At 37.7% G+C, this 13,402-nt stretch overlaps 1 protein-coding gene and 1 long non-coding RNA gene across 3 annotated transcripts in view; one reads left to right on the top strand and one right to left on the bottom strand.

Annotated features, from left to right (window-relative positions):
• Positions 1-13,402, top strand: part of GABRB1 (gamma-aminobutyric acid type A receptor subunit beta1) — a 93,680-nt gene that overhangs the window by 37,142 nt on the left and 43,136 nt on the right. The window contains exon 4 of the mRNA XM_031588543.2: positions 12,481-12,701. Coding sequence (XP_031444403.2) covers positions 12,481-12,701 — 221 coding nt within the window. The remainder of the gene's footprint in view (positions 1-12,480; positions 12,702-13,402) is intronic.
• Positions 1-13,402, bottom strand: part of LOC149918239 (uncharacterized) — a 52,989-nt gene that overhangs the window by 34,276 nt on the left and 5,311 nt on the right. The window lies entirely within an intron of this gene.

Genomic DNA, 13,402 nt, shown 5'->3' with positions numbered 1-13,402 from the left:
CACTAGAGCTCAGGATGAAAGGGGAAGGAATCAGGACTGTTCTTTTTTGATGATCTGCTAATTAAAATGGTTAGAGCAAGCTGTTCGAGTCCTACAGTTACCACCTGATTTTTTATCCTGTTCCAAAGAAAATGCATCTGGTAAGTTTGCTGTAGGATGCTTCAGAAAGCCAATCTAGTAAAAGGAATGAAATATTAGGATAAGAGATAGCAAGGAGAGGCAGAACTGTCCCTAATTGTTTCCTAAACACCATTCTCCATTCCATTTATTAGCTCTACGATTACTGTCTGTGAGAAGTCAATCTCCAGGGAACAGATGTTCATATTATCCTGAAGTACCTAGGGATGTTGTAATTGGCTGAAAGCAAGCAGGAAAACATAATGTTTGGTAATCTGTTAAATTTATTACCATACTTGAACAGATACTAAAGCCACTCATGCTATAAATACATGAGAAACTAGACATCCATCCAGAAGCAAGAGATTCATCTAGAAAGTCCTTCAACTAGCTACAGTGTTTATCTCTAAGCCTTTCAGCAAACAATGATGCAAATATACCAATTCTGCATTGAAGATTTATTTGATCAGGTAAAGAAAATAAGAAGTGACAAATGGAAAAGGATCATTCCACTAAGGCTGTACTTGACCACATCTATACCACATAATCAGGAACCTTGAGAGAAGTAATTTGCCATATTCCTTCTATGACTGTATGGCACAGCGTTGAGCCTTACTTTGTGCTGGAGCACCACTTACTTAGCCACCTGGGATTTATCTCTGAACAGAAGTAACTAAACAGAACTGTTTTGTTCAGGTAAGAATTAGAAATTGGAGACTCACTGCCATTACCACAAAGAAGAGCCTCCCCATAGTCACTATCACTGCTCGTATCATGAACAATGTCGTGATTGTCACTGCCTTGGCCATCCAGCAAAACTGACAAATAGCCAGTATCCTGTCACAGCTCCTATTTATTGCCACCATCTCCTCCTTGCCACAGATCATCTTTATAGGTGCAAGAAAACTGCAACTGTCCCATATTTTACTTCTCTGCCAGGATGCTTCACTGCCACTTGCTTTCTATTCGTGTCCACAAACATTCTCTGTTTATCAGTGTTATCTTCAGAAAAGTCAAGCCGCCTGAACCTCTACATTTCATATGTTTCTGACACCAATGAAAGCCTTTCATCAGTTCTGTAATAACTTAAGCAAGTCTTATCAAAAACTGTCATTGGGAGAACATTATGTTTTATCTTTAAACAAAGGGCACAGACTACATAGCTTGGCCAGCTGCAAGTGAAGCTTTTCTGTATAAATACAAGCAGATTTTAGCCAAAAAAATATATTTTTCTACTCAGTGGAGGCATTAGGGAAAAGAAAAACAACCATGTTTGTCAAGTAAGGAATAAAAACATAGGCAGAATTTGGAGGACTTATTTTCAATCCTGAAATCACAGTGAATTTCCTTTCCCCCATGGATGGAAATTGTCTAATTTGCAAAGCAATGAAAACTTATCAATAGTAAGTAGCTGTTTGCTTGTTTTTAAATGAAAGAAATTAATGAGGGCTTTTAGTGGACATGATAAAGGCACTGCAATGACTCCAGAAATAAACACTGCCTGGCCAACAACCCATGGATTTAACGCCCCTTAGCATCCAGTAGTCTCTCTGACCTATATTACACCAATCAGAAAAGTTAAGGACATCCCAAATCTACACCTTCTCTGTTAGTGATAATTGATCACTACAAAGTGCTTCAACTTCCTCATTCGTACTTGTGACACAACTGTCACAAAAAAACTCTAAGGGGTGTAAAACTGTGTACAAAAGCATTGCTACAAGTACTACTGTTCCTATCTCAGGATAGACACAGAAAACTAATATTAAAGTAGGAAAACATAATAATGATAACAATCTCAGAATGGCACCCAATCCGTCTAAGGTCACCATGCTGGATAGGGTTCATTGGAGAGCCTCAACATTCAGTAACTGACTCTAGCAAGCAAGGAATCCTTGAAGGTCTATCCTGCTTTTCCTCTAGCAAGTATTTTGGTTACTTTTCAAGTTAACTTCTTAAAAGCACTTACAAAAGATTTTTCTGGTAAGAAACAACAAACAAATGCAAGATAACTCTGAAACAGCATAATAAACAACAGAGTATGATAGCAAATAGGTCACCAGATGCCAAGCCACGGACTCTGAGGTCCACAATCATACAAGAAAGTGTCAGTGCAGCCCTGGCAGCAGATGCAAGTTTCTTCTGTCATCCTGACCCAGAAGGCATAGAAGAGCTAAGAGGCTTGGCTTCTGCCATAGCCCCAGGCATAGCCCCAAGCTGCTGTCTCATCCTGCTTTCCCCTTGTTTCCTCTGACTAGCAAATAAAAAACACAGCAACATGTGCCTTCAGTTGAGAACAGTAAACACAGTCTAGGATCTTTCAAAAGTCCATATTTTTTTTCTTATCTCATTTTTCAAGGAGGTAAAAACTCTTCTGGACTGTAGTTTCACAGCTGCTCTGAGCTGCCCCAAGCTGCCCTTTCCCCCCACCATTAGTACATGGGCAGAGTGAGTGGTAACAGGCTCAGAAAACTTACGTAAAAGAAAAACACCACACCAAAAATAATATCAACAAGGTCAATTTTTAAACTGGATCACTTTTCCCTGCTTCCTAACTAGCTATTCTGATGAGAACTGACATACAGGAAAGGATGGGAATAGTGGTCATCTTGGTTTTCGCTGAGGTGAAAGTCTTTGGATAATTCATTCTCAGGGAGATCTTTTGCCATAAGGGTTAAAAGACTGATTTAATACACCAGAAGGCAGTGCTGCCATTAGTGAGGCCTGCACAGGCTGGAGAGTGTCAGGCAGAGAGGAACCTTATGAGATGAGGGAGGGCTTCTGTAGTGTCCTACACCATGGAAGGAATAACCACAGCATCAGTGCAGTTTAGGGGCTGAGCTGCTGGAAAGAAGCCCTGCAGAGAATGAACCTGGGCGTCCTGGTGGACAACAGGTTGGCCATGAGCCAGAAGTGTGCTCTGATGGCCAAGAAGACCAACTGTATACTGAGATGCATCAAAAAGAGCATGGCCAGGAGGTGAAGAGAAGTGATCCTCCTTCCCTACTCAGTCCTGGTGAGGCCACATCTGGAGTACTGTGTTTTGGGCTCCCCAGTTCAAAAAGGACAGAGAACTATTGGAGAGAGCTCAGCAGAGAGCCATAAAGATGATTAGGGGGCCTGGAGCATCTCCCTTATGAGGACAGGCTGAGAGATCTGGAACTGTTCAACCTGGAGAAGACTGAGAGGTGTTCTCATCACAGTTTAAGTATCTATAAAGTGTAGGAGTCAAGTGGACAGTGTCAGACTCTTTTCATTGTTGCCCAGAAACAGAACAAGGAGAAATGGACACAAACTGCAATACAAGAAGTATTACATGATGAAAAATTTATTTAATGTGAGAGTGACAGAGCGCATAACCAGAGAGGTTATGAAGTCTCCTTCTTTGGAAATATTCAGAACCTGCTTGGATGCTTTCCTATGCTTTAGCAGACAATCTGGTTTAGCAAGGGGGGTTGGACTAGATGATCTCCGGAGATCCCCTTCCAATCCCTGCGATTCTATGATTCTGCTATTTTTAATTTTGCTTTATCTATAACCTCATTTGCAAAAAAAAACAAAAAACAAAAAAAACAAAAAACAAAAAACCACACACAAACCCCCCCCCCCTTTTTTTTTTTTTGGTATATAAGTGCCAAATTCCAACTTCCTCCATTAAGCTACTCAGTTTTCCAAATAATTATAATTCTCCCTTGTTCTATGTATTCCCTTTTTACTTATTTTGCAGGGAAGAGAGATTGAGCTTCCATATCTTAATCAGTGCTCAGGGTTATTAGTCATATGCCTTCAAACTGACTGATGAGTTATTTGTTCTGGCTCATACTCTTGTATAGTGTACATATAAGACATGTAGTATGTGTTCACACACTATGAAATGCTTTGAAATGTGGATTCCCATGAAACTGATAATGACACAGGATTTTTATGTTTTTTAATTATATTAAACAGGCCAACTCAATTAGTTATCCAATTGGTTATGCTATAAATAAGATAAAAATAAAACAAGCCTTTTATTATCAGCACTAAAAATAACCTGGATTCTGTTCTGAGGATTTAGTGTCAATGATTCATGCATCCAGACTGACTACCCACAAAAGCCAAAAGCAAGTTTTCTGCAGAAAATTTGCATCCACACTGTAAAGTCAGATATTAGATCATCATGTAAGCAGCTTAATACTTAAATTATGAAGTTGCAGAGGAAAGGTTTTTCTCAAGTTGCCTTTTGTAGAAAAATCCTGGATTTTTCTACAGAGCAAATATTTACAGCACGTTTGGTTTGCAGTGACCACAAGATGACAGACTCAGGATTTGGAGGACAGTCAGGAAAGGTGAGCAGCAGAGTTAAGGCTCTGGATTTCAGGATGGTAAAAATATATCTTATCTGAGTAATTGTCAGGTAAAATTCACCATCAAGCAGCCATACAGGGGAAATAATTTTTAAAGAAAACATAATGAGAACCAGGAGCATTCTGTCTCATCATCCATGAAGAGTAGGAACTTCTGCAGAAGGCATATCTGGCTAAGACAGGTGCTTCTTGATGAACTGAAGCACAGAAGGAAGCATACAAGGGGTGGAAGCAAAGCAACAAAACTGTCTAGAAAAGCAGCAAAGTCTGGCAAGGAGAAGAGACGGAAAAAGAAATCTTATTGCAGCCTATACCTGCCTCAAGAGTAAAAAAAAAAAAAAAAAAAATAGAAAGGCAGTTAAAAAAACAGCATGATATAATGAAGAGCAACAGCTACTAATTGTGCCTTGCCACAGTCAGGGTCCATTACAGGAAAGACTTTTTTCCACCAGAGACATTGCACTACTGGAAGCATCCACTCAGAGGCGGTAAACTCCCAAACTTGAGAGTTTTCAAGATTTTCTAAGGGAAGAAGAGAATTTTTTTTTGTGGATGACCGAAACTTAATGATAGTTCTGTTTCAAACAGGAGTTTGGGCTGGAAACTCCTAGAGGTCTTTCCAACAGCACGTCAGTAGCTTTACTCTACTATGGCAGTATATCTTCAGCATTATCAGTCTGAGTGCAAGATACCTCCCCTAAGATAAGTATCATGTAGTAGAAACATCAAGATGCTCCTTTATTCCCAATTTTAAGAAACAACACAAAATGTTATAATTATTCATTTGAAAGTACCAGAGATAGATTGATCATATGATTTTCAGAACTGATTGCTGTAAAGATAAGCAAATAGATTTCCATCACCAGAACCACAAAAATAAGAATAGCTCCTACCTAACCAATACAGAAGTAAATTCATTTAAAAATATATTAATTAAAAAAAAAAAACAACCACACACCTAACCACCATACTACATAACTATTTATATAAAGGCATTAAGAAATATCTGCAACTATTGTAGAGTTGACCCAACCTCATCTCGACATATATGTAACTTCCCTCCTACATTGTTCAGCATCTTCCTGAACTAAGGAGTCTGGCCATGGTAGACTCTTCTAACTGCTTTCATATTAAGCCCCAGTACAATAGAATTCAGGGTTCTGTGGCTTTCTATCCAGTGCTAATAAAATTAGCATAACAATGCGTTATGGCTTACACAATAGGGTACAAGAAAAATTTCAGCAAACTCCCATCTGCTCCCAGGCTAACAGTCAGCTCAGTTTTGCCTTCAGCACTGTTCACTGACACCATGAGCCTTTATTGCTGTGCCAGCCTCCATAGACCTGCAGTGCTCTTCCTAATGGGCTCATAGTTCACGCCTGCTGAGCTAAGAGGAAATTAAAAGAAAAACATCAAGTGCTTCAGAAACAACTGTTGTCAAAAAAAAGAAAAAAAAGGTTGTTTTCCCATCCTCTTTCTTATAGATACCAAGGGAAGTGTTAGTTTAATTTATCCTTTTTTTCTGCAAAGTTTTTACTTTACAGGAACGTTAAAGTGCTGCATCTTTTTCTTAGCTTGCTTTACACCTCATGTCACATATCAAGCTGTAGACCCTCCAAGGTAATCCATGCCCACCTCACTAAGAGCCAGTCTTTCTTCAGTAAGGAGCTACCTCCTAGCAGTTCACAGTAGAACCTCAGAAATATTGTCTCCTATCAAATGCCCATCCTCATTCCTATGTGTAGGTAATTTCAATCCTAGCTGGCAATTTTATGGCAGTATTGCCCTTCGTTTGAAAAGAATCATAGAATTACAGAATGTCCTGAATTGGAAGGGACACACAAGGATTGCTGAGTCCAACTCCTGGCTCCGGTCAGGACCACCTCAAATGCTTAATGTATTTCTGAGTGCTTTGTCCAAAGACTCCTTGGACTCATCAGGCAGCCTGTTCCACGCCCACTGAGCTGTTGCAGAACTTTAACCTAACCATCACCTGGCCCTCCCCTGACACATCTCCATGCTGTTCCCTGAGGTACTGTCACAGTCACCAGGGAGCAGAGCTCAGCATTATCCCTCCATCCCCTGTGAGGAACTGTAGGCCACCACAAGGCCTCCTCTCAGCTAAGAGAGGAGCAAAACAGAATTTTATGGGAATACATAAGATATTAAGATGTTAAGATAAAAGATGTTAAATAATACTGCACAACTATTTCAACAAAAATCTCAGAAGCAGTAATAAATATAAACATACATCAAAACGCAGAACAAAATGTAACAAAAATCAATGATCTTTCAAGAGCTGAGAAATATTTTGCTTTTTGGTTGACTGAAGACATTGGATACAGTTTTTATCACATTGCTATTAAGAGAACTTCTACCATTGACTGCAAAGGGTAATACTGGACACCAGTACAGTAATGATGAGTGCCTTCATTTCCAACATCTACACTTATGAGTCTAATCTTGTTCCTGGCTGTGCTTCATACAATAGAGAGAATCATCATTAAAGCTATGCAGACTCCTGCCAGATCTCTGCTTCTTTTTGTAAGACACAACTGTGATGCTGCATATTTAATTTAATTGTGAGTTTGTAAGTGCCAACGAGGTTTTTGAGACATACCTTGGGAGAATTACAAGCACTTCTGAAAAAGGAAAAGCGTGGGGCACTTCACTATCAACCTAGCTACCAATTGGAATAATCTAAACATCCACACAGCTTTTTCTCCTGCAGAAATCTTGCATCTATAAGTGATGCACCATTTTCTGAGAGAAAACACAATTTTTGCAGAACTGAAGCTTGCTTAGGGAAAATTCTGATCCTGTTTAAAATAAACTTTATCTTAGGGAAATAGATTTTTTTTCTATTGTCTTGTAGTCAGGGAACCTTCCTATCTTGTTTCCACAACAGAAGTCTGGTTCACAATAACCACATTCTCTTGTGAAAAAGACAGAACATACAATAATTTAAGAATATTTTCAACCTTCTTCCCTCTCTTCTCACTATCTTGAGCTGAGAAGGGGAACCAAATAACACATGCTGCATCAGTGTGCACTTGAAAACAAATGAAGGAAAACTAAATCATGTCCTTAGAAAAAAAAGTAAATGCAGTCAGTCAATCATTAGAGTGCATATCCATATCTCACTGGTCAGCTGACTTAATAAAAATATACAGCTAAGCTAGAGTTTCTAGAGAACAGTAGTAGTAGAATTTCTACTTCCTTCCTCCATAATTTGGAGGAAGAATATTTTCCCCTAATTGTCGTGCAATATCTGAAATTGATCAAATTTTTACACAGGACTGAAAAAAAAAATCACCACTTATATTGCATTGTCTTAAAATAGATCTTTTGCAGGTGAGAGCATGAACCTTCTGTAGGTTCTCCAAGATGAATCAGAGGAGAGCTTTACTGAAGAAGTGCAAACATTTTCCTCTGTGGCACTAGCATCCTTTACAACATATAAAAGAGCGTGCCTTTTCCAAGCTGCAAGTACTTCACCATAGTTTTGAAACTCTACCTTTCCCTTTTCCCTCTCTATCCAATAAGCCCAGACAGTAACCTTCTCCAATTAATCACATCTTGGAGTTCCTGCAGGATTTACACATGTGGTATTCTACACGCATTGCATTATTTCAGTCAGTATTCTGATCATCACTCCAGATTTAATTTTAAATTGTAATTTCAGTTATGTTTCTCTTGATTAAGTTATACTGTATTTGAATTGCATCTTATTTTCAGTGGTGCTGCAAGTCATTTGGTTATTGGGTGATTCCTAATGATTTCATTTACGTTTAAGATCAGTACATATCCCATCACTATTAATACACACTTATATCTATTAAAAGTATAATATTGGTGTGTTTTTTGCTTTGCTATTCTCAAACTCATCTGGAGTTCTAACAGTTGATATTGATCTACAGTGGTTACATAATTGCAAAATATTCTTTTTTTTCCTTTTTTCTCTCTCTCTTTTTTTTTTTTTTTTTTTTTTCCTAAGAATTGCATTCCAGATGTTAATTTTTAGCTTCCTACTTAAACATATGAAACAACAGCAGAACTTAGGTTAGGATGATTTTGGAAAGAGAGAAAATAGAAATTCTTGTAGATCATAGTGCTGAATGTGGCAAATTACAAGATCCCTTTTATTTTGCTCTTAAAACAGGCATGTCTGGAGTCTTTGAAAATATAGCAGACATTTTTACTGCTTTTATATTCCACTTATATATCCCATTATATATGTAATCCATAAATTATCAGATAAGCAGGGCAATACCAGTGTGCCTCCCAGAAATTTTGATTATAATATAGCAATTTATTTCACATATTCTGTTGTGCTGAACTGGTAAACCACACAGTAGAAATTACTTCTGCATTTTAATGCACCTCTACTGGTTTCAAAGAGATGCAGAAGCTTATCATGAAAGAAAAATTCCATTATTGCACTTATATCATGTATACATGTTGCATTACAAAATTATTCAAATATATAACAAAACAAAAATACAAAAACAAAAAAGACAGTTTGGTATGAGACCTCCCCAGTCTATTATTTACTGGAACTACAAACCACTTTCTAACTTCAGTTACAGAAAGCAACAATCACATGTTCTCCTATAAGAATTTTATATTACCTAAGTGAAGTTTGGTGCCAGTGATTATTTATGAGGTTGATTAAACTCAGATTAAGAAACAATTTGTCATTTTGAGGAAAATGCATTAATTTGTCTTATTCACATTTTCACAAAGTCTCTCACTTAGCTGAGACTGGCATGTCAGTATTCCTTTTAACCTCCTACACCTTAAAATGCATCACAGAAGCCAGGATAATGAAAAATCTCTCATGTTTCTATCAGTATTATGTTACAGAAATTAGCTCAGCAACCAGGTCACTTGAAGTCTAATAATATTTACATTTTAAAAATGAAATCAGTAGTAAAGACAAGATGAACTTGTTTATTGAGATTTTGTCATCATCTTAAAAAAAAAAAATTCTGCAGCCAACCACCACTATAAATATGAAAGTTTCAGATACCATTCATACACCTAAAGCTTGAAGCCAAAAAACCTCCAGCAAATTTTACAGGGTAGAAGATGATTAGTCATTAAAATCTCACCTCACATATAACACTACAAAATGTAGAAAATAATTATTCTAGAACACATCCCAAGATGAAGCTAGGTACATGGTCTGCTGGCATTTCCTTCTCCTCTGATAAAATAGGAGAAAAATAAGGCTGTATTCTAAAAACAAAGAACAACTACAAGCACAACAATTAAAAAAAAAAAAACAAACCATCAATTATGTAATTTGGATTATTACACTTCAGATATAATTTGTCACTGAAATAACCTTTAATTTCTCTTTTTAAAATGAAAACTTACAATGACAGGGACACTCAAAAATCACAACATGCAACTCATTTTCTTCACTAAAATACCAAATGAAGAACTCCCAGATTCAGGGAATTAGAAAGAAAATACAACTCTGTGATGTAAGAAATCTGGAGATACTTTTATGACGAAGCTCAGGTTCTCTCCTCTTTAATATTTGTTGATGTGCCACATATTTCTGCATAGTACAGCACAACTTTAGGTCATAGGTTCACCATCTCTGCTCTAGTGCCACCAACAGCAGCATTCTGTATAAAGCACAACTGGATGAAATAAAAATTGAGACAGTCCAAAATGCTAAATACAGTAATTTATTTCATTCTGGTAGCTACAACCAAGAGACAGATTTTTTATTTTTATTTTTTGTCTGATCACATCCTTAAGATATCTTGTAGCCTATCTTGGCTATTTTTCTCTCTGATTGAGCTTTGAGAAACATCACACAAAATTCTCAATTGTTAGCTTTTTTCCCTTTTTCCCTTGATGACATGACAGTTATACAAAAGCAGCTTTAAGATCTATAGAAAATATAAAGGAAAGATAAAAATTGCATGTAGTTGGCTTTGCTGAATTACACGGAAGACAGAGGATACGAAGCAAAGATCTGAGCTTTAAGAACTAAACTTGCCTCAGCTATTTATGATACTTTTTCTATGTAAAAATTGTAACAGTATAGGATAGAACGCAGACAACATGTGAAAACTGTACAAAAACGTTGATTTTTTTTTACCCCTTCATCCAGCTCCCGTCTGCTCTCTGTTTGTGTAAGGGAAGCAGAGGGCAACTTTGACAGGAAGGTGCCTGTGTAGCCAACAGCAGACCGAAGTCTTTCAGCGTCAAGTTTCTTTACATTGGGCCAAGCACGGTCACAGTTCAGCCAGACGCTCCTTCAGAGCTTAAATTAATCTGAGGCAAACCCTGATAGACCTATGTAGTTCATATCTCTGTGAGATGCGGTATTTCAGGCAGAAAGGCTTTTTGAAAGGTAACAATAGTGCTTTGATTTTCACATGTTCTTTGGAAGCCAATAAAGATGAGAAGAGGAATTCACATCAGACAGCTTTTATCCTCTCTATTTCTTCAAAAATTACAGTCCAGGCTAGGTCAGGTTGACAGAGGTGAGGCTTTCCCTTACATAAAAGAAAATCTTACCCAACCAATCTTTTCTATATCTATAATGTCACTTCACTTTTAATGCTAAGTATGTGACAAAAAATGACTTGCAAATTAAAAAGGGGGACAGGGGAGAAGGAAGATAAGGAGGATAAAACTGGTAGTCTAAAAAATTGCTGGAACAGCATTATGTAAGAACTACATCAGATATAAAGAACAGTCAATTTTTCCAAGTGGAAAAGCCATCCTTTAAAAACCACTGAAATTCATAATGAGAAAGACAATGAGGGAGTAAGACGAAAAACTTTTTAAAACAATTTATTTTGAAATCAAGTGGAAAGCTGAAGGACTACATAAATTGCATTTCCCCTAAACTATAGCACAATATCAGGAGAAGATGCTCATTTCCTACGGGGCAATGTCTGATTGCCAAGGACAGAAAGCCCCTCAGTGCCTGGGCTGAAGTGAAATTTGTCCAGCTCTTGAAGATGTTTACAACTGGCAACTGCAGCCATTGCAGAATGACAAGTTATTCATGATACATTCTGCAGTTCTATTTGCTCATTCTCAGAAGGTTTAGGGAGTGTTGGTGTTACTGGATTGCACATAGAATATTTCAGATTGAAGACATTGAATACACTAAGGTATCCTCAACAGTATGCAATGCTATTTGATTGAGATTGGCTGAATTCCACTGTTTTCATGTAAAAGGAAGCCTTGCAAGAGACTGTGAATGTGGTCTGTAGGCTGGAGATCTTGTGACCTGTACACTGGAGACCCTCTGGCACAGGAGGCTTTGAAAGCCCATGGCCAGGGATGTGTGGGCAAATCACTGCCACTGGCAAACAGCGTGAATTAGACACCAACACAAACAAGCTAAGACTCATTGTAATGGATAACAACAACATACTGTGTTCAGTTCTGGGCTCCCCAGTTCAAAAAAGACAGGGATCTCCTAGAAGGAGTCCAGTGAAGGGCCACAACGATGATAAAGGGCCTGGAGCACCTCCCTTATGAGGAAAGACTGAGTAACATAAGTCTGTTCAGCCTGGGGAAAAGATGACCGAGGAAAAAATCTGATTAATGTTTATAAATATCTAAAGGATGGTGGGAGGCTAATGAATGAGACCAGGCACTTCTCAGTGCTGTATTGATAGGCTGTTGCTCCTTGTCCTAAAACTTGAACATTGGATGTTCCATAAAAACATGTGGTAGAAGTTCTTTAAAGTAAGTGTGACAGAGCACTGGAAAAGGTTGCCCAGAGAGGCTGTGGAATTTCCTTCTATGGAGATATTCAAGACTCATCTGGACACCTACCTGTGCAACTTATTGAAAGGCAACTGCTTAAGCAGGGGGGTTTGGACTTCATGATCTCTTGAGGTCCCTTCCAACCCCTGCAATTTTACGATCCTTAAACTTCCTGCTGCATTTCTGATATTCAGCTACCAAACAGAAAGTTATGTTAAGCAACATACGTGCAAAATAGAAAAAACCCTTCTTATTATCTCTCTAGGACTACACCCTTACCATGTACTTCCAGCAATCGTGGAGGGACAAAAGGCTCTCTTATTCTGGAATACCTCTGAACCTAACACTGGACAACAGAGTAGCTGATCAGCTCTGGGTGCCTGACACGTATTTCCAAAATGACAAGAAGTCCTTTGTCCATGGAGTGACAGTGAAAAACCGAATGATTCGGCTCCATCCAGATGGGACAGTCCTCTATGGCCTACGGTATGTTCCAGATGTTTCCTGTTTGTTTTAAATCAGATGTATGGATAGTGATTTTAGGTGCATGTATTATCAATGCACTCCTTTTACTTGGTTTCTCATTGCAGCTTTATAAGTCAGCAAATTTCCATATACTGCACAACAATATATACAACAGTTTTCCAAAAGGCATGAAAATTACTTTTCTTAGCTACAGCTAATAAAAACGTCTCTTTCAGCTCTTCTGAGCATGTTAATGCTACTAATGAGATCTTCTTTACTACAGATCTTGTCTAGTAATCTACCATAACTTAGATAAACCCTTCTAAGATTTCTCACACAGTTCTTTAGAGTGATATGAAATATAAAATTTGGGAGGTCACCTGAAGAAATACAACCAACTTTTAGTAGAGAATAAGAAAACATCCGTAAATTTAAATGAATTATTTGAGAATTACCAACACATCTGAATATAGGTTTTATTTAACCTGCCTTGATCTAACATCACTGCTTCACATTACAACTGCTACTTTATAGAAAACAATCTATATTCACACCTGTAGAGAAAATATATTCTAGAAAAGAGCAGATATAACGTAATAATAACGTTCAAAATATGTAACTGAAACTAAATTATCTATTACATTGAGATGGCTGCAGAGCTTGAGTGAGCTTTGGATTTTTTTTAAAGTTAAAAATAGTTTTGCTGCAAGGCTGTGGAAAAC

Source organism: Phasianus colchicus, chromosome 4, assembly GCF_987193195.1.
Source record: "Phasianus colchicus chromosome 4, bPhaCol1.hap1.1, whole genome shotgun sequence".
NCBI lineage: Eukaryota > Metazoa > Chordata > Aves > Galliformes > Phasianidae > Phasianus > Phasianus colchicus.
Note: the sequence above shows the minus strand (reverse complement) of the source record. Positions and strands in the feature narration are given on the sequence as shown.